This window comes from Borostomias antarcticus, assembly GCF_949987555.1.
Source record: "Borostomias antarcticus genome assembly, chromosome: 28".
Lineage (NCBI taxonomy): Eukaryota > Metazoa > Chordata > Actinopteri > Stomiiformes > Stomiidae > Borostomias > Borostomias antarcticus.
Window position 1 is genome coordinate 6,226,371 of NC_140261.1, and position 21,502 is coordinate 6,247,872.

Here is a 21,502-nt window from a genome sequence, read left to right on the forward strand (position 1 = left end):
CACTCGGACGCACTCCGTCCACATGGACATCAGGCCTCCTAAGTCCAGGCCCATTGACTCGTATTAACGTAACAGAATCAACCCCTAATGAGATCCGTGTGATATATACTGCATCGGGGGGGGGGGGACTTCCTACCTCTCAGCCCCTCGCTGTCCCTGATTGGCTGTAACCCCACCATGTGCGTCTTCCTGTCCGTAGGCCCCTCCCTGAAGAAGAGAAGCGCCTCCCTGACGCCAAACGGCAGGGGTAAAACCCCGCCCCCTGCCAAGCTCGAGAAAGGGGCGCCGGACGAACAAGGTGGCGAGCGTGAACAATGGCTTTGTCTCTCCTCTCTCCTGTCCCTCTCTGCGTTGCCCGGGGCTCCTGTGTGAATAACCAGCACGTTATCTCTCTCCGACGCTCCTCTCTCCGGCGCTCCTCTTGCCCCTCGCTCCGCTCCGTCTCGGCCCCCTCTGACGGGGGGCTGCGCTCGCTTCAGAGGCTGTGGCAGGATGTCAATGTCAGGCTACAGTATTTCCAAACCGGGGTGACTCTCCTTGTCCCTCTCTCTCTCCCTCTCCTTCTTTCTCTCTCCATACGTGTTATGTTCCAAACAGCACACCACACTCTCTCACCTGGCCTTCTGGACCGTCCGCCGCCCCCCTAACCGACTGTCAGCCCTGTCTGTCTGTCTGTCTGCCCTGTCTGTCTGTCTGTCAGCCCTGTCTGTCTGTCTGTACCGGGAAGAGGCTTGCCGGTGCCTCGTGGAACTAACCCCCCCCCCGCATATCTCCTTTGTCCCCTCTAACAGAGATCTCTCCTGTATTGTGCTCGCAGTGTGTCGGCCACAGCTAGTCTTGTCTTAACCTTTTCTCTCTTTTTTTTTGGGGGGGGGGGGGTCTCTGCACTGCACTGCAGGAATGGCTCCTTTGTGTGCTGCAGCACAACGTTCTGTTTGTTTGTCACAATGTCTTTGTTGTTTTCCTCTCCCAGATGACGTTAGCTGTGGATTTGACACGTTGGTCTGGTGGCGGTGTTGGTCCGTGCCGTCCTGTCTGTCGCTCTTCCTCAGAGAGAATACACACTGTCCCTCACTGAGAAACACTGCTGTGCTAACTGTCTGCCATGTCTGCCATGTCACTGTCTATTCATTGTGTGTGTGTGTGTGTGTGTGTGTGTGTGTGTGTGTGTGTGTGTGTGTGTGTGTGTGTGTGTGTGTGTGTGTGTGTGCGCGCTTGTATAAAATGTCATTCACAGAGAAAATAAGCTTTAAATGTTTTGTAACCCAAGCTGTGCGTTCGTTCAGTACATACACTTTGCGACTTAAAAAATAATAATATTCGCCGTTCGTCCTAAACCGGAGCTGATAACGAGTTAAACCTGCCATGTTACGACGAGGACCCCCCCTAGACCCCCTCACCAACCAGGCCCCTCTCCCCTCCCCCCCCCCCCCCCTAGATACCCTCACCAACCAGGCCCCTCTCCCCTCCCCCCCCACCCCCCTAGATCCCCTCTCCCCTCCACCCCCACCCCCCTAGATCCCCTCTCCCCTCCACCCCCCCCCCTAGATCCCCTCACCAACCAGGCCCCTCTCCCCTCCCCCCCCACCCCCCTAGATCCCCTCTCCCCTCCACCCCCACCCCCCTAGATCCCCTCTCCCCTCCACCCCCCCCCCTAGATCCCCTCACCAACCAGGCCCCTCTCCCCTCCACCCCCCCCCCTAGACCCCCTCACAAACCAGGCCCCTCTCCCCTCCACCCCCACCCCCCTAGATCCCCTCTCCCCTCCACCCCAGCCCCCCTAGACCCCCTCACCAACCAGGCCCCTCTCCCCCCCACCCCCCCCCCCTAGATATCCATAACCAGCATCCCGTCAGCCTGAGGCAGTAGTTAGCAGCGCTCCAGCTGGGTCTGGACCAGGAGGCCGTGCAGGAGAGCTCTGCCACTTAGCAGCCGACAAACGAGTCTGTCTGCGGCACATGTCCCCCCCCCCCCCCCCTGCCCCGAGGGGAGAGAGAGCAACACGACTCTCTTCAAGTCCTCTTTAATCAGAGCGCCAGCGGGGGTACAGAGCGCCGCCGCCTGTCTCTAAGACTTTACGTTCACCCCCCTTTTTTTTCCACGTTTCGGTTTCACTCTTGTAACTTTGGTTTACAAAGGGACCCAAATTGGAGCTGTTATTTCCTCATTTCACGAGAACAACAGCTCTTTGTTTCTGCTGTGAGATTCAGGGCCCCTGATGAATAGACATCACTCCGCCAGCGTGGAAGATGACATCACTCGCGCCAGCGTGGAATAGTCATCACTCGCGCCAGCGTGGAATAGACATCACCCGCGCCAGCGTGGAATAGACATCACCCGCGCCAGCGGGGAATAGACATCACTCGCGCCAGCGTGGAATATGACCTCTGTGACACTGGGAGAATATGAGCAGCAGAAACTAAAGAGCTCTTGCCTGGTTCTGATCACCTGCCCTCTGAGTTTGAGTCCTCATCTCCCCTCACCTGCCCCCCCCTCCCTCTCACCACAGCCCCCCACCTCCTCTTGATCACTAACAGCCCCTTTTTACCCCTCCAGCTCCCCCTCTGCAACAGGGACCCACTTTGATTTGGGCTCATCATACCTCTTGTTTGATTACTCTTCAGTTACCCCACAATCACTCCTGGTCTGAGTCTCAGTACTCCTCCATAGCTTCCTTCCCTCGCCCCCTTTGCTCAGGCATTACTGACTGGCTAGGGCTCCACAAGGAAGCTATGGCTAGACTATTGAGACTCAGCCGTGGCTCTTACATTGATCCTCTGTCCTGCTGGCTGAAATCACATGGTGACCCTTCCAATCCTCCCACCCCTTCTTTGTGTTTCCCCCCCATCCCCCTCTTCTTGCCTCTTCTTTTTTCTCCTTTCGCCTTTTCCCTTTTTTGTTGTTTTTTGGGCTGGACGTGGCTCGCCCCGGCCGTGTAGCTCGCAGGCCCCCCGTCACCCCCGTGGATGGAGGGGTCATCAGTCGCCTGCTCACCCCCACCCAGGCCTCACTAGCTAGGAGCAAGAGCGCCGCCGCCCTGGGGGCCGATGGACATGATGCCCCAGGTAACCCCGCCCCCACAGAGAAGACCCCCTGTAGAGAGAGGGAGGACGCAGCGATGTACAGGGACCCTCACAAACCCCCACCCCGGTCTTCATCCAGCCTCCCGCCCCCGCCCCTCCCCCATCTACAGTACTACAGCAACCGTATGAGCCTCCCTTAGGCCCTCCCTCGGCTGGACATCCCTTAGGCCCTCCCTCGGCTGGACAAGTCCCTTTAGGAAGCGTCGCCCTTGTTGTCGTTGGCGGTTGTTCTATAGTGCAGCGGTGGCTTTAGTGGATTTAGTGCTGTGATTCAATGTTTTGCTTATTATAATTGCTTATAGGATTATATTGTGTGTGTACCATATGTAGACGAGCTTGATGGTAAAAGTACATTCACGTGAGTTTGTAGTGGGCACACACTGTACACACACACACCGTACACACACACGGCATACACACGTGCGCGGTTTTCAGAAACAATTGGCTGTTGTGTGAGGAGGAGAGTCGGGGAGCGTGTCCAGGCGTCTCAGCGGGGGTTCAGGGAGCTTTGCTGTAAGCTGCTTACCTGTGGGCCCACGGTGGCGTGGGACCAAGAGTGCTGTGTGTGTGTGCGTGTGCGTGCGTGTGTGTGCGCGCGCGTGTGTGTGCGTGCGTCTTGTAATGAGCACAGGGAGCTAAGGGACCTGTTAAGAGACCCTACTGCTCCTGTCCCCCAGGTTAGAACACTATAGCTGGATATTCACCATTGACAGTAAACCTATTGAGTCTACAGGTTGATCCATGGCTACAAATGATTTGGACTGCTAACTTGTCCTGTAGCATCTCCATTGGCCATACGAACCCTAGCCCTAAACCTCATTGGCTATATGAACCCTAACCCTAAACCTCATTGGCTATATGAACCCTAACCCTAAACCTCATTGGCTATATGAACCCTAACCCTAAACCTCACTGGCTATATGGATCCTAGGATTGTTGATTGTCGTTGTTGGTCATAACCAGGAAAGGGGGGTATTGTATAGATACTAGTGTTGGTGTGAGAGCTTCAGAGCTCTTGTCTCAAAGACTCACTCAGAACCACTAGCTGTGGATCAAAGACTCACTCACAACCACTAGCTGTGGATCGCCTGCTGACGCGCACGACGGCTCCCAGGAACATGACAGCGCAGCAGTGGCCCCGGGCTGAGGCAGGAACATGGCAGCGCAGCAGTGGCCCCGGGCTGAGGCAGGAACATGACAGCGCAGCAGTGGCCCCGGGCTGAGGCAGGAACATGACAGCGCAGCAGTGGCCCCGGGCTGAGGCAGGAACATGACAGCGCAGCAGTGGCCCCGGGCTGAGGCAGCTTACGACGGGGAACCCGCGTCATAGGTCTCTGCCACCCGGTTAAACGGTCACAGTCAATTCCGGGGCCCTGATCTGTGATGTGGGCGACCCTGGAGAGATCCCCAGGCCTGCGGATTAGCCCGGTAATCCCTCAATCTTGACAAAGCAACTACTGGAGTAATGACCCAGCCACCGGCCAATAGCTTGACTAACACACTCACGCTAGGCTAATTCAGAACTGCACTGTACTTCTATAGTGCACATCAACGTAACAGTTTGACAGCGGTCAGGCCGTCTTGTTAGATAACTGAGGGGATTTGAATTACGTTTTTGAATTGGATTCAAGTTGGCAAGAAAATATTGCGTGGGTTCAGCTCTCGACTCTAACAAACACCAATGTTTCATGTTCTGGAATACTTCCAAGTTGTTGTGACCTGCTTTTACGTAGTCGTCAGTGAAAGAACAAGACTGTGGCAGGCTTGACATGCTGCTAATGGAATGTTGCGGTTGTGTGTTTAGAGGAGAGTGTGATATGAACACGCGTGTGTTGGTTGTGTGTTTAGAGGAGAGTGTGATATGAACACGCGTGTGTTGGTTGTGTGTTTAGAGGAGAGTGTGATATGAACACGCGTGTGTTGGTTGTGTGTTTAGAGGAGAGTGTGATATGAACACGCGTGTGTTGGTGTGCACAGTTTGCGTGCAGCTGTGTTGGTGTTGTGGTTGTGGGTCTTGTGGTGTGCTGTGTTCTGTATTGCTTTGCTGCTCTGCTCAGTGCTGTGTGGTCATTCTAATTGGTGTCCAGGCATGTCCAGGCAGGGCGGCGTTGGTCCTGGTGTCAGGGGGATGCCGTGGTCTGTCCCTCTCTCGTCTCACCCCTCCAACCCCCCTCCCAGCCACACAAAACCTCACACACCGAGTGCCAGATCTAACACATCGCCATGTTGTTTTGTGCTCTTATTCTCCCCCAAAACCACCCCTCTCTCTCCCTTCCCCATCCCTCTCTCTCTTTCTCTCTCTCTCTCTGTCCGTCCATCTCTATTTCTTTCTTTTTCTCTCTCCCTCCATCTCTCTCTCTCTCTCTCTCTGTCCGTCCATCTCTCTTTCTTTCTCTTTCTCTCTCCCTCCATCTCTCTCTCTCTCTCTCTCTCCCCCCCTGCCTCTGCTTCGCTCACCCCCAACTCGGCTGCTTCTCCTGCTCCCTGATTGGCTGGCTCCGCCCGCTGGCGTTGACGACTGTGTCCTTTACCAAGAGTGTCACCTGTGTCCTCGCTCAGCCTCGGCCAGCCCCCTGCACCCGGCGCGCGGACCCCTGCGCAGCCGCAGTATCGACCGGCAGAAGAGCGCGGTGCCCACCTCCCCCTCGGCCGACGGACCCCTGGACCCCTCAGTGGTGAGACTCCGCCCCCCCAGCATCACACACCCTTTCAATGGGATTTTTGGTCACTAGAAACGCTAGGAAGTCGAAGATATTCATCAAAATGTCCAAATTAACTGATGTTCGGTGGTGGGGTTATTATTTACATATCTCGACTGTTCTGCCTTTGGGAGGCTTAAGAAATAGCTGCTTGTCATTTTTAATGTTAGCTAGCTACCGCTGCTAGCCAATTTGAGAGTATTATCATTGTGGCAAACTGGATGTTGAGATGGATCAAAGTGGTGTTATTGTTTTGAATATGAACATTCTGTGAAATGGTCTATAGTGTAGTGTTATAGTGTACTGTATAACTGTTAGTGAATGGTGAGTATGAATGAGGCGATCTGGCTTGAATGAATGAATGGAGCTTGTGTCTACTCCTGCAAACCACTGCTTGAGCTGTGAAAGCTGTCCTGATTGGGTAATACTTTGGTGACGGTTCCCCACCTCTACATACTTCCTGCTTTCACTTGGAGGCATGATGGGAAATGTTTGATCCCCATTAAGCTTTACAAATGTGTGATGTGAATATGTTGATTTACGTACATAAGTTGAGAGGCACACAATGAACAAGTAGCCTAAATATTAAGGTGGATAGCCCTCATTTGGACTCAATTTGATGGATGAAATGTATTTAAATAGTTACTGCTATACCAGTTGCTATAACAACAACAACAACAAAAGAACGGTATTGGCAGTGTATCGCAGATCCGGCTCATAGACGATCAGTATCGGCCACAAAGAAGGTTATTGGGGCGTCCCTACTACAAATGCATGGATTTATATGCGAACATCCTGTTAGATTTGCCTGTCAAAGCAGCTTCCCGGGGTGGCCATGATGTAGCCTGTGCTCTCCACATCACAGGGGAAAAAACACTCCACTCCCTCCCACACATGGCTGTTCGGTGTTGGCGTCTGCTGCATGCAAGGTCTGTAGTCTGTGAGGAAGGTCTGTGAGGAAGGTCTGGTCTGTGAGGAAGGTCTGTGGTCTGTGAGGAAGGTCTGGTCTGTGAGGAAGGTCTGGTCTGTGAGGAAGGTCTGGTCTGTGAGGAAGGTCTGGTCTGTGAGGAAGGTCTGTGGTCTGTGAGGAAGGTCTGTGGTCTGTGAGGAAGGTCTGTAGTCTGTGAGGAAGGTCTGGTCTGTGAGGAAGGTCTGTGGTCTGTGAGGAAGGTCTGTGGTCTGTGAGGAAGGTCTGTAGTCTGTGAGGAAGGTCTGTGGTCTGTGAGGAAGGTCTGTGAGGAAGGTCTGGTCTGTGAGGAAGGTCTGGTCTGTGAGGAAGGTCTGTGGTCTGTGAGGAAGGTCTGTGGTCTGTGAGGAAGGTCTGTGGTCTGTGAGGAAGGTCTGTGGTCTGTGAGGAAGGTCTGTGGTCTGTGAGGAAGGTCTGGTCTGTGAGGAAGGTCTGTGGTCTGTGAGGAAGGTATGTGGTCTGTGAGGAAGGTCTGTAGTCTGTGAGGAAGGTCTGTAGTCTGAGGAAGGTCTGTGGTCTGTGAGGAAGGTCTGTGGTCTGTGAGGAAGGTCTGTGGTCTGAGGAAGGTCTGGTCTGTGAGGAAGGTCTGTGGTCTGTGAGGAAGGTCTGTGGTCTGTGAGGAAGGTCTGTGAGGAAGGTCTGTGGTCTGTGAGGAAGGTCTGGTCTGTGAGGAAGGTCTGGTCTGTGAGGAAGGTCTGTGGTCTGTGAGGAAGGTCTGTGGTCTGTGAGGAAGGTCTGTGGTCTGTGAGGAAGGTCTGTGGTCTGTGAGGAAGGTCTGTGGTCTGTGAGGAAGGTCTGTGGTCTGTGAGGAAGGTCTGGTCTGTGAGGAAGGTCTGTGGTCTGTGAGGAAGGTATGTGGTCTGTGAGGAAGGTCTGTAGTCTGTGAGGAAGGTCTGTAGTCTGTGAGGAAGGTCTGGTCTGTGAGGAAGGTCTGTGGTCTGTGAGGAAGGTCTGTGGTCTGTGAGGAAGGTCTGTGGTCTGTGAGGAAGGTCTGTGGTCTGTGAGGAAGGTCTGTGGTCTGTGAGGAAGGTCTGTGGTCTGTGAGGAAGGTCTGTGAGGAAGGTCTGTGGTCTGTGAGGAAGGTCTGGTCTGTGAGGAAGGTCTGTGGTCTGTGAGGAAGGTCTGTAGTCTGTGAGGAAGGTCTGTGGTCTGTGAGGAAGGTCTGTAGTCTGTGAGGAAGGTCTGTGGTCTGTGAGGAAGGTCTGGTCTGTGAGGAAGGTCTGTGGTCTGTGAGGAAGGTCTGGTCTGTGAGGAAGGTCTGGTCTGTGAGGAAGGTCTGTGGTCTGTGAGGAAGGTCTGTGGTCTGTGAGGAAGGTCTGTAGTCTGTGAGGAAGGTCTGTGGTCTGTGAGGAAGGTCTGTAGTCTGTGAGGAAGGTCTGTGGTCTGTGAGGAAGGTCTGTGGTCTGTGAGGAAGGTCTGTGGTCTGTGAGGAAGGTCTGTGGTCTGTGAGGAAGGTCTGTGGTCTGTGAGGAAGGTCTGTGGTCTGTGAGGAAGGTCTGTGGTCTGTGAGGAAGGTCTGTGGTCTGTGAGGAAGGTCTGTGGTACCAGCCAGCCCCGTCGCCCTGCCCTCAGCCTCCCAGCCTCCAGGGGGGTGAAGGAACACGCTGTCACAGCCGCAGACAAAAGAGATCCACGATAGCCTGGGGCACAGTAGCTGAGGTCAGGTCAGGCCAGGCCCCAGAGACTGGAGCTGGGGTGGGTCTGCCAGTGGTCTGGAGTGGCCTCATCTCATCTCTCCTGGTCTTTCCTCTGTCTGCGCCAGTAGGAAGTGGTTGGATGTGAAAGCTAGTTCCTGGTAGGGATTTGCAGTATTACAGGACCATTAAATAGAGGGGGTGGGGCAAATAGAGGTGTGTGTGTGTGTGTGTGTGTGTGTGTGTGCGTGTGCGTGTGTGCAGGGCTCAAAATTAACAACCGCCACTGGCGGGTAAAATTCATTTGGCAACTAAATTTCGGAGGCTATCTGCCACGCTGGCGGGTAAATGTTTGTACCAATACAGTCATGTAATAAATTATGCGTGCGATGTCGCCACATCCATGCCATAGACCCGCATTCTGTTTGTTGTGTGTTGCACTTAAATAGCTCCCCCGCTGCACCAAATACAGTTTTCAGTCACATGACTGTTGCGGAGCCTCGCGCACTAGGAGAGACTGGTGACGCGAGGCTACTCGCGCACAGAAAATCATTCACATTTACCTCAGAGGACGCACGCTACTACAGACGACACCTGTGGAGAAAGTGAAGTCAAATTAAATTGGGCTTTTTAAAAATAGATGAATTAGAAGCAGGCCATTATCCACAGGCTCGCTGTGCCGCAGTGGTGCTCTCTCTCTCTCCATATTGATCTGGTGTCCCCCGGTGTCAGTGGTGCTCTCTCTCTCCATATTGATCTGGTGTCCCCCGGTGTCAGTGGTGCTCTCTCTCTCCATATTGATCTGGTGTCCCACGGTGTCAGTGGTGCTCTCTCTCATATTGATCTGGTGTCCCACGGTGTCAGTGGTGCTCTCTCTCTCTCATATTGATCTGGTGTCCCACGGTGTCAGTGGTGCTCTCTCTCTCTCATATTGGTCTGGTGTCCCACGGTGTCAGTGTTGTCCCGAGGGACTGACCCTGGGTCCATATGATAAGGGCTTTTAGGAGCTCATGTGTTAAACAGCGTATACAGTTGCTTGTGTAGTATATGTGTATCAATGTATTTCTCTAGTATATTTCAAGGTTGGGTAACGCTTCACAATAACCCGTCACACCATTTATAAAGCATCTGTTCATAGTCTGTTCAACATGTACAAATCATTATTACAACTAGGGCCGTCAATTTAATGTGTTAATTAGATCAGTTATTTATGCAAGAATGGTGAGCAGATCATCATCACATCCCTTATACAAATCATTAGTAAATCATTTAATACTGTAACCCCCTACCTGGGGTTACAGGCAAAAAACCCTGATGAAATTAAAACCTAATGGAAGAGAGACCCGGCCCGGAGGAAGCCCGGGGCCCTCGTCTGGAGCCAGGCCCAGACGGAGGGCCCGCATGCGAGCGCCTGGTGGCCGGGCTTACCACGGAGCCCGGCCGGGCCCAGCCCGAATAAGCAACGTGGAAGCACCATCTCCTCCTCCATCGTCCCGTGGACCCACCACCCGCGGGAGGAATTGTCGGGGTCGGGTGCGCTGCCAACTAGGTGGCGGTGAAAGCGGGGGACACCGACGGACCGGACCCGGGCGGCAAAGGCTGGCTCTGGGGACATGGAACGTGACCTCGCTGGGGGGGAAGGAGCCGGAGCTTGTGAGGGAGGTGGAGCGATACCAATTACACCTGGTGGGGCTAACCTCCACGCACAGCACCGGCGCCGGAACCAAACTCCTGGATAGGGGTTGGACCCTGTTCTTCTCCGGAGTTGCTCACGGTATGAGGCGTAAGGCAGGTGTGGCTATACTAGCTAGCCCCCAGCTGAGCGCCTCTGTGCTGGAGTTCACCCCAGTGGACGAGAGGGTCGCCTCCCTGCGCCTTAGGACTGTGGGGGGGGGGACTCTGACTGTGGTTTGTGCTTATGCACCGAACAGCAGTTCAGAGTACTCAGCCTTCCTGCAGACCCTGAGTGGAGTCCTTTTGGGGGCTCCTGCAGGGGACTCCAGTGTCCTACTGGGGGACTTCAATGCACACGTAGGCAATGATGGAGAAACTTGGAGGGGCGTGATTGGGAGGCATGGCCACCACGATCTGAACCCGAGTGGTGTTTTGTTGTTGGACTTCTGTGCTAGTCACGGTTTGTCCATAACAAACACCATGTTCGAACACAAGGATGCCCACAAGTACACCTGGCATCAGAACACCTTAGGCCGAAGGTCGATGATCGATTTCGTTATCGTATCATCTGATCTGAGGCCATGCGTTTTGGACACTCGGGTAAAGAGAGGGGCAGAGCTGTCCACTGATCACCATCTGGTGGTGAGCTGGTTTCGATGGCGGGGGAAACTTCTGGACAGACCTGGAAAACCCAAGCGTGTAGTGAGGGTGAACTGGGAACGTCTGGAGGAAGAGCCTGTCCGGAGAGATTTCAATTGCCACCTCCGGCGGAGCTTCTCAGGCATCCCTGTGGAGGTTGGGGACATCGAGCATGAGTGGTCGGTGTTCAAAGCCTCCATTGTTGAAGCTGCGGCTGGGAGCTGTGGCCTGAGGGCCATAGGTACCTCAAGGGGCGGTAACCCTCGGACACCGTGGTGGACAGCGGTGGTGAGGGAAGCCGTCCGACTGAAGAAGGAGGCCTTCCGGGTTATGTTAGCCCGGGAGACCCCAGAAACAGTTGCAGGGTATCGACTGGCCCGGAGGGCTGCGGCTTCGGCCGTGACCAAGGCAAAGCAGCGGGTGTGGGAGGAGTTCGGAGAAACCATGGAGAAGGACTTTCGGTCGGCACCAAAGTGTTTCTGGAAGACCATCAGACACCTCAGGAAGGGAAAGCGGGGGACCATCCAAGCTGTATACAGCAAGGAGGGGACACTGCTGACCTCAACTGAGGAGGTTGTTGAGCGTTGGAAGGAGCACTTTGAGGAACTCCTGAACCCGACTAATCCACCCTCTACGATCGAGGCAGAGCCGGAAGATGATGGGGGGTCGTCAATGTCCTTGGAGGAGGTCACTGAGGTAGTCAAACAACTCCACAGTGGCAGAGCCCCAGGGACTGATGAGATCCGTCCAGAAATGCTGAAGGCGCTGGGTGTAGAGGGGCTGTCTTGGTTGACACGCCTCTGTAACACTGCGTGGAAGTCTGGGTCAGTGCCGAAGGAGTGGCAGACTGGGGTGGTGGTCCCAATATTCAAAAAAGGGGACCAGAGGGTGTGTGCGAATTATAGAGGCATCACATTACTCAGCCTCCCAGGGAAAGTTTACTCCAAGGTGCTGGAAAGGAGGGTCCGGCCGATAGTCGAACCTCAGATCGAAGAGGAACAATGCGGATTTCGTCCTGGTCGTGGAACTACCGACCAGCTCTTCACTCTCGCAAGGATCTTGGAGGGGGCTTGGGAGTTTGCCCAACCTGTCTACATGTGTTTTGTGGACTTGGAGAAGGCTTACGACCGGGTCCCCCGAGAGGTCTTGTGGAGGGTTATGCGGGAGTATGGGGTGAGGGGGTCCCTACTTAGGGCCATCCAATCCCTGTACACCCAGAGCGAGAGCTGTGTCCGGGTCCTCGGCAGTAAGTCGTCTGCCTTTCCGGTGGGTGTTGGCCTCCGCCAGGGCTGCGCTTTGTCACCAATCCTGTTTGTGATTTTCATGGACAGGATATCGAGGCGTAGCCGGGGGGAGGTGGGTTTGCAGTTCGGTGAGCTGGGGATCACGTCACTGCTTTTTGCAGATGATGTGGTCCTGATGGCATCAGCTGCCTGCGACCTCCAGCACTCTCTGGATAGGTTCGCAACTGAGTGTGAAGCGGCTGGGATGAGAATAAGCACTTCTAAATCTGAGGCCATGGTTCTCAGCAGGAAACCGGTGGCCTGTCCGCTCCGAGTAGGAAATGAGTCCTTACCCCAAGTGAAGGAGTTCAAGTATCTGGGGGTCTTGTTCACGAGTGAGGGAACCATGGAGAGGGAGTTTGGCCGGAGAATCGGAGCAGCTGGTGCGGTTCTGCAGTCGCTATACCGCACTGTTGTGACGAAAAGAGAGCTGAGCCAAAAGGCAAAGCTCTCGATCTACCGGTCTATCTTCGTCCCCACCCTCACCTATGGTCATGAAGGATGGGTCATGACCGAAAGAACGAGATCACGGATACAAGCGGCCGAAATGAGTTTTCTCCGGAGGGTGGCTGGGGTCTCCCTGAGAGATCGGGTGAGAAGTTCAGTCATCCGGGAGAGACTCGGAGTAGAGCCGCTGCTCCTTTGCGTCGAAAGGAGCCAGTTGAGGTGGTTCGGGCATCTAGTGAGGATGCCTCCTGGGCGCCTCCCTAGGGAGGTGTTCCAGGCGTGTCCGGCTGGGAGGAGGCCGCGGGGTAGACCCAGGACCAGGTGGCGGGACTACATCTCTGCACTGGCCTGTGAGCGGCTAAAGATTCCCCAGGCAGAGCTGGTTGATGCTGATAGGGAAAGGGATGTCTGGGGCCCCCTGCTGGAGCTGCTGCCTCCGCGACCCGACCCCGGATAAGCGGATGAAGATGATGATGATGATGATGAATACTGGTTGATTAGTTATTTATGAATGAGTTATTAAATGTGAGCAGACCATTATCACATACCATTAGAAAATCATTTGAAACATGTTTATATTGATTGATTGATATGATTTATTAGTGTGTCTTACACCACAAAGGATGCCCAGCCCACATAGGCTTACAAGACACATTTATAAATACAACTACTCATTTTATAAATAGCTTACTAACATAAATATTGTCATAATGATTGGTAAATGCTGAACAGACTATGAACAGATGCTTTATAAATGGTTTATTAGCAAGGGTTATTCTAAAGCGTTACCCAAGGATGTTTCTCTGACATTGACTCCATGTCCTCTCTCTTAATTATATCTCTCTCTCTCTCTCTCTCTCTCTCTCTCTCCTTGTGAACCAACAGAAGGAGAAGCGGTTCACGTCACCGGGAGGGAAACGCCCAGCCTCGCCGTCTAGCACCCTGGGCCGCCAGCGCTCCCCCTCCCCCGCCCCGCTCCTCGCCACCAAGAGAAGCCCCTCCCCTGCCGCAGCGACGTAAGACCCCAGGACACATCTCCTACTCTGTATAACCTCTGAAAGGGGAATGTTTTGGGAGAGAGAGCCGTGTGTGTTGTGGGGTTGTGCGTACTGTATGTACAGTATAGATCTTTGCGTTCCGCCCTTTCACAGGCAGAGCCCCCGCAACCGCTCCCCCTCCCCCGCCCCCCTCCCCTCCGCCAAGAGAACCCCTTCCCCTGCCGCGGCCAAGTAAGACCCCCACAGTGCATCTCGTCCTCTGTATGAGTGAGAGGGGTCAGTGTGTGTCGTGGTGTCGTACGGTCGCCCTGTCACAGACGTGGGTCTCTCCATCTCGCCCTCCACAGGCAGAGCCCCCGCAACCGCCCCTCCTCGCCCGGGGGGGTCAAACAGCGGCCCCCGTCCCCTCAGCCCAGCGCCGCCAAGCCCCCGCCCATCCAGAGGCCCACCCTCAGCCCCGCCGGACCCCCCACCCTGCGGAGGAAGGACTCCAAGCCAAAGGACCTGTGCCCCATCCAGCCGGTGGCCCCCCAGTCCCCCGAGGCCCCCTGCGCCTCCCCCTCCCCGGCCGCCAACCCCGGCAAGACCAAAGAGGGTGAGTGAGGACTGAACCGTCCGTCCATCACACACAGCCTCCATAATGAAACTATTTCCATGCAGTATTCAGTGCTGTTTCACCTGCACAGACCCTTCATGTTAGGGATGGGACAGTTACCGGTGTCACGGTGAACCGCGGTGAAAACAGCACAACCGGTTACATTTTCATTTATCAAGATAACCGTGCATAAAAACAATAATTAAATAAAAGATAACCGTGCATGACTACGTCACTAAAATAATCATACTAAATGCTGTCTGACTTTGAAAAACATGCTAAATGCTTTCTGACCCTCATCCCCCTTCAATTTCCGAGGAAAAGCCACACAGGTAGCAGCGCGTAGGCGGAGTTTTGACTTCAGGCGAAAACAACCACACTAGCGGCATGGACGAAAGTGAGATGTATTTTGGCGGAGAGAATGGCTGAGCACACAAAGCCATCTAAGGCGTGGCTACATTTCACAAAAGTGAAAGAAAAGGCGAAATGCAACCTGTGCTCTAAGATATTTTCCTGCAAGAGGGGAAATACGTCTATGCTAAAGAATTTGAATGGTGCCCATCTGATTAGAATTGGGACTTGCACTACATTTGATAGTCTCAAAGTGCGAGACAGACCAACTCCCTCGTCCTCTTCTACCACCCCAGGTATGCATGCTGTGCGCACCTCAATAAGTCCCGTTCGTTGACATTGACAGTACTTAAATCTAGTGCTTGATGTCTTCTTTGCTAGCTAGATTCCCTCCGTCATCGGCTTGCTAAAGCTATAACTTACAGTGGTTCATTCATTAGACTAGTAGTAATGTACTGCAGCTAGCCAGCTATACCTAAAGTTAGCTACCGTTAGCTTGCTAGCTCCGTGCAGTGATGTTACGTTACTGGACACAACTAGTGAATGAATGAATGACCCACTGTAGACTAAGTTATGCTATGATGTTTTTGTAGCCTTTAGCAAGCGGATGACAGAGGGAATCTAGCTTGCAAAGAAGACATCTAGATTTAAGGACTGTCAATGTCATCGTAAAATGCCTAATAGTGTCTAGCATAGCACTTGCATGTACAATGCTATAGCACTAGCTGGTTAACGTTAGTGCTGGTCATGTTATTGTTGTTAGTACTGTAGTGAGGGGGGCAGAGTGCGAGAGAGGGAGGGAGGGAGGGAGGGAGATGGAGAGAGAGGGAGGGAGGGAGGGAGGGAGAGAGGGAAGAAGGGGATGGAAAGAGGGAGGGAGATGTATTTCTCTAATACTGTTTAGTTAAGAGCAGCCCTTTGTTATGTAATTGTGTGTTATGTAAAGCATAGCCTATAGGCTACTTTATTTAATTTATATGCAGTATAATTTATTTTTTTTCTTTTCACGTTATGCCCGGTGCATCAGTAGTGTCACAAATTAACACCAATTCATTTATTTTAAGAATTTATAGTCGTCTTGTCTTATCATCAAATAGTAGAAAAGTAGGGTATCGATAGTGGGATCGATAAAGACTCGAATGGTTAAGCAGTCTCAATAATGGTATCAGTATCGATAAAAATTAACGAGACCCATCCCTAACGGTGATAAAACCGTGAACCGTGATCATTTTGGTCACTATAACCGTGATATGAACATTTCAAACCGTCCCATCCCTATTCATGGCATATGAAAACAGTAGCAGACGCTTGTCAATCAGGATTCATCAAAAAGGTCCAAGGCACTCTTCTTGATTAAAAAGCTTTAATAATAGGCTAGTTCATCTTAGAACGGAACAATAAAAAAACGCCAACATGTTTCGACCATGGTGCCTTCGTCATCAGGATTGGACTCTAGTGAGTAGAACACAGGGTAGAAGCAGAGAAGCCTTTGCAACAGAACTGACTTGAGTTGCCCTGAAGACGGGTTCAGGTCATCTACAGTAGCATAGGCCACGCCCCCACACTCCGCTCCATCTGATCCATAGCTGGGTGCTTTAGTCTCACCACCACATCGTCCTTAGGAGACTCTCTTCCTCGGTGGTTCCTTTGGGAGAGAAAGCCGAGAAGAGAGAGGCCCATTAACCCCCAGGAGAGGCCATTAACTCCCAGGCAGAGGCACATCCTGTCTCACCACGCTGCCCCCCTCTGGCCAGAGTCGTGCGCTGCAGCGCAGGGTGTCATGAGGAGACAAATGATGGGCTTGGCGACGCCGTTGATGTCCGTGTCTGTGTGCCGAGCTGTCCCTCTCTGCTGAGCCTGCAGGCCTGAGGCACACACACACACACACACACACACACAGCTCGTTATGACCGCATCATGTGAAACCTGAGATGGAACATTCTGCCTCCTTCCTTCATAGGGTGCCATCCGATCGCCTAGTAGTCCCCTGCCAAGTGTACTGCAGTGTTCAAGCGTACTGCACAGTGTTCAAGTGTACTGCACAGGGTGTTCAAGTGTACTGCACAGTGTTCAAGTGTACTGCACAGTGTTCAAGCGTACTGCACAGTGTTCAAGCGTACTGCACAGTGTTCAAGCGTACTGCACAGTGTTCAAGCGTACTGCACAGTGTTCAAGTGTACTGCACAGTGTTCAAGCGTACTGCACAGTGTTCAAGTGTACTGCACAGGGTGTTCAAGTGTACTGCACAGTGTTCAAGTGTACTGCACAGTGTTCAAGCGTACTGCACAGTGTTCAAGCGTACTGCAGTGTTCAAGCGTACTGCACAGTGTTCAAGCGTACTGCACAGTGTTCAAGTGTACTGCACAGTGTTCCTCCGTGTTGAGTAAGATTCCAAACTGTGTGTGTGGGGAAGGGGGGTGTTCAGTTCAGAGGGAACAGTGAAATGTGTAGGGAAGAACTGAACAGCGGTTGTTCACTTCGCCGGTTGACAAGCAAGATTTCCCATCAATCGTTGCGCTTCGCAATGAGCCCCCAAGTCAATCAGGTTCCCAGCTGGGTAGCATAGCTAGGTATAGGTATAGATAGGTATAGATATAGGTATAGGTATGGGTATAGGTATAGGTATAGATAGGTATAGGTAAAGGTAGGTATAGATATAGGTATAGGTACTGCATTTGTAATGCGCTCCCCATCCAGTTGTTACACTGGCCCGGAGCGCCATTCACACACCAATGGCGGCAGCTGCCATGCAAGGCGCTTGCCTGCTCATTGGGAGCAGTGTGGGGTTCAGTGTCTCGCCCAAGGACACTTCGACAGGTAGTCAGGAGGAGCCGGGATTCGAATCACCGACCCTACGATCACTGAACGACCCGCTCTGCCTCCGGAGCTATACCACCGCCCCAAAAAAGTTTGGTTGAAAAAGTTTGGTTTCTGTGATCATGTTTTTTTAACCAACTGTTAAAACAACAATATAGTAAGCTAGTTACTTTACGTAGCTAGCTAGAGATATTCGTCCCCAAAATCATTTTAGAACTTATTTCGTTAAAGATAAACACGCAGAGAGCAGAGAGGGTGCAGCAGAGTGCGTTCACAAGTGCGACGCTCAAAAGGCTTTTGGAAACATTGTAGCGAGGCCCGTCCTAGAACGCCAACACAAAACATTTACAATGTATCAAAGGAGTTTGTGGGAATGCTGCTGCTCTAGAAAATGCATCATTTTATTAACTGCACGTGGATAGAAAGGCAGCTAGCTATTTAGGACCTCTGCGCTGTTATAAAAGTGATGGAAGTGATGTGTGTTAGTGATGTGTGTTAGTGATGTGTGTTAGTGATGTGTGTTAGTGATGTGTGTTAGTGATGTGTGTTAGTGATGTGTGTTAGTGATGTGTGTTAGTGATGTGTGTTAGTGATGTGTGTTAGTGATGTGTGTTAGTGATGTGTGTTAGTGATGTGTGTTAGTGATGTGTGTTAGTGATGTGTGTTAGTGATGTGTGTTAGTGATGTGTGTTGGTGATGTGTGTTGGTGGTGTGTGTTGGTGGTGTGTGTTGGTGGTGTGTGTTGGTGGTGTGTGTTGGTGGTGTGTGTTGGTGGTGTGTGTTGGTGGTGTGTGTTGGTGGTGTGTGTTGGTGGTGTGTGTTGGTGGTGTGTGTTGGTGGTGTGTGTTGGTGGTGTGTGTTGGTGGTGTGTTGGTGGTGTGTTGGTGGTGTGTTGGTGGTGTGTTGGTGGTGTGTTGGTGGTGTGTGTTGGTGGTGTGTGTTGGTGGTGTGTGTTGGTGGTGTGTGTTAGTGATGTGTGTTAGTGATGTGTGTTAGTGGTGTGTGTTAGTGGTGTGTGTTAGTGGTGTGTGTTAGTGGTGTGTGTTAGTGGTGTGTGTTAGTGATGTGTGTTAGTGATGTGTGTTGGTGGTGTGTGTTAGTGGTGTGTGTTGGTGGTGTGTGTTGGTGGTGTGTGTTAGTGATGTGTGTTAGTGATGTGTGTTAGTGATGTGTGTTAGTGATGTGTGTTGGTGGTGTGTGTTAGTGATGTGTGTTAGTGATGTGTGTTAGTGATGTGTGTTAGTGATGTGTGTTAGTGATGTGTGTTGGTGGTGTGTGTTGGTGGTGTGTGTTGGTGGTGTGTGTTGGTGGTGTGTGTTGGTGGTGTGTGTTGGTGGTGTGTGTTAGTGATGTGTGTTAGTGATGTGTGTTGGTGGTGTGTGTTGGTGGTGTGTGTTGGTGGTGTGTGTTGGTGGTGTGTGTTGGTGGTGTGTGTTGGTGGTGTGTGTTAGTGATGTGTGTTGGTGGTGTGTGTTGGTGGTGTGTGTTGGTGGTGTGTGTTGGTGGTGTGTGTTGGTGGTGTGTGTTGGTGGTGTGTGTTGGTGGTGTGTGTTGGTGGTGTGTGTTGGTGGTGTGTGTTGGTGATGTGTGTTGGTGATGTGTGTTGGTGGTGTGTGTTGGTGGTGTGTGTTAGTGGTGTGTGTTAGTGATGTGTGTTGGTGGTGTGTGTTGGTGGTGTGTGTTGGTGATGTGTGTTGGTGGTGTGTGTTGGTGGTGTGTGTTGGTGGTGTGTGTTGGTGGTGTGTGTTGGTGGTGTGTGTTGGTGGTGTGTGTTGGTGATGTGTGTTAGTGATGTGTGTTAGTGATGTGTGTTAGTGATGTGTGTTAGTGATGTGTGTTAGTGATGTGTGTTGGTGGTGTGTGTTGGTGGTGTGTGTTGGTGGTGTGTGTTGGTGGTGTGTGTTGGTGGTGTGTGTTGGTGGTGTGTGTTGGTGATGTGTGTTAGTGATGTGTGTTAGTGATGTGTGTTAGTGATGTGTGTTAGTGATGTGTGTTAGTGATGTGTGTTGGTGATGTGTGTTAGTGATGTGTGTTAGTGATGTGTGTTAGTGATGTGTGTTAGTGATGTGTGTTAGTGATGTGTGTTGGTGGTGTGTGTTGGTGGTGTGTGTTGGTGGTGTGTGTTGGTGGTGTGTGTTGGTGGTGTGTGTTGGTGGTGTGTGTTGGTGGTGTGTGTTGGTGGTGTGTGTTGGTGGTGTGTGTTGGTGATGTGTGTTGGTGGTGTGTGTTAGTGATGTGTGTTAGTGATGTGTGTTAGTGATGTGTGTTGGTGGTGTGTGTTAGTGATGTGTGTTAGTGATGTGTGTTAGTGATGTGTGTTAGTGATGTGTGTTGGTGGTGTGTGTTGGTGGTGTGTGTTGGTGGTGTGTGTTGGTGGTGTGTGTTGGTGGTGTGTGTTGGTGGTGTGTGTTGGTGGTGTGTGTTGGTGGTGTGTGTTGGTGGTGTGTGTTAGTGATGTGTGTTGGTGGTGTTGCAGAGCAGACATTCCCTGAACAGGTAGTAGAATAGAATAGAAAGTTTATTCTCCATGTGGAACAGGTACAGGTACACTGGAATTCTTTTAATCGCTTGTCCTTAAAGTATCTTATCAGTGCTGATCAGTTCTAGGTACTCACCTGGACATTTAAAGGTTCCCAAACTGACTATTTACTATCTGTCATCTAGCAGTCTATCAGTATCATCCTCATATACTTATCCCATCCAATCATGGATGACTGTCTGTGTCCATGATGTAGGCAGTGCAAACGTTTTAAGTTAAAATTGAGTCTCTCTCTCCTCTTCCATGATTTCTCTCTCTCTCTCTCTCTCTCTCTCTCTCTCTCTCTCTCTCTCCCTCTCTCCCTCCCCTCGCATTTCTCACTTCTCACCGTGGCTGACGATGGTTTTGAGTGTGTGCTAAATGCTGTAGTTCGTGTTACTACAGAACTGTTGAAGCCTCTGACATCCCCCTGCTACTGTGTGTGTGTGAGCGAGAGACCATGACTGTAAAGAGAGTGTGTGTGTGTGTGTGTGAGAGAGAGAGACCATGACTGTAGAGTGTTAACCCCAGCTCACCTCTCCCAGACTCCAAGGCCGTCGTGGGAAGCAACTCCGCCGCCGAGGCCGGCAGGATCCTGGCTGAGAACCGCCGGCTGGCTCGCGAGCAGAAGGAGAGGGAGGAGCTGCTCCGAATACAGAGGGAGGAGGAGGAGAGGTGAGAGAGGGAGGAGGAGGAGGAGGAGAGGTGAGAGAGGGAGGAGGAGGAGAGATGAGAGAGGGAGGAGGAGGAGGAGAGCTGTACAGAGGGAGGAGGAGGAGAGATGAGAGAGGGAGGAGGAAGAGAGGTGAGAGAGGGAGGAGGAGGAGGAGAGGTGAGAGAGGGAGGAGGAAGAGAGGTGAGAGAGGGAGGAGGAGAGAGGAAGGAGGAGGAGATGTAATAGAGGAAGAGGGAGAGAGAGAGGAGGAGAGATGAGAAAGGGAGGAGAGGGGAGAGAGGGAGGAGGAGAGAGGGAGGTGAGAGGGGGAGGAGGAGTAGAGGTGTGAGAGGGAGCGAGGGAGGAGGAGAGAGGGAGGAGAGGTGAGAGAGGGAGGAGGAGAGGTGTGAGAGAGGGAGGAGGAGTAGAGGTGTGAGAGGTAGGGAGGAGGAGTAGAGGTGTAAGAGAGAGGAGGAGAGGTGAGAGAGAGGGAGGAGGAGGGGAGGAGAGGGAGGGGGAGGGACTTCTACAGTATATGGGCCTCCCTCCATTATTGTTTTTAGCTCATGAAGTCAGTGCAGATCAAGAGGAGGACTGAGGAGGCCGTTCTGAACCACTGAGTCATCCCTGTCCTGGGTCTGTGCCTGAGTCATCCCTGTCCTGGGTCTGTCCCTGACTCATCCCTGTCCTGGGTCTATGAACCACTGAGTCATCCCTGTCCTGGGTCTGTGCCTGAGTCATCCCTGTCCTGGGTCTATGAACCACTGACTCATCCCTGTCCTGGGTCTATGTCTGACTCATCCCTGTCCTGGGTCTGTGCCTGAGTCATCCCTGTCCTGGGTCTATGAACCACTGAGTCATCCCTGTCCTGGGTCTATGCCTGAGTCATCCTGTCCTGGGTCTATGCCTGACTCATCCCTGTCCTGGGTCTGTGCCTGAGTCATCCCTGTCCTGGGTCTGTGCCTTAACATAGGAATTAATGAGACAATGTCAATTAAAAACCTAGCGTTACATTACATTGACATTACAGGCATTTAGCAGACGTTTTTATCCAAAGCGACTTACAATTATTGCATTTAACGTAGGTAGTCAGTGTGCTACTACTCACCAGAACTCACAAGTGCATCTCCTTTCTAAACAAG

At 52.3% G+C, this 21,502-nt stretch overlaps 1 protein-coding gene across 3 annotated transcripts in view; it reads left to right on the forward strand.

The window, feature by feature from the left end:
• map7d3 (MAP7 domain containing 3) overlaps nucleotides 1–21,502 on the forward strand; it is a 53,583-nt gene that overhangs the window by 22,604 nt on the left and 9,477 nt on the right. Inside the window, exons 8-13 of one of the 3 annotated variants that reach the window (XM_084459497.1) lie at nucleotides 200–298; nucleotides 5,643–5,758; nucleotides 13,312–13,442; nucleotides 13,578–13,655; nucleotides 13,772–14,019; nucleotides 20,251–20,380. In XM_084459497.1, the coding sequence (XP_084315623.1) occupies nucleotides 200–298; nucleotides 5,643–5,758; nucleotides 13,312–13,442; nucleotides 13,578–13,655; nucleotides 13,772–14,019; nucleotides 20,251–20,380 (802 nt within the window). Of the gene's footprint in view, nucleotides 1–199; nucleotides 299–5,618; nucleotides 5,759–13,311; nucleotides 13,443–13,577; nucleotides 13,656–13,771; nucleotides 14,020–20,250; nucleotides 20,381–21,502 lie in introns of all 3 variants that reach the window. The other 2 variants (XM_084459498.1, XM_084459499.1) reach the window with 2 other exon arrangements.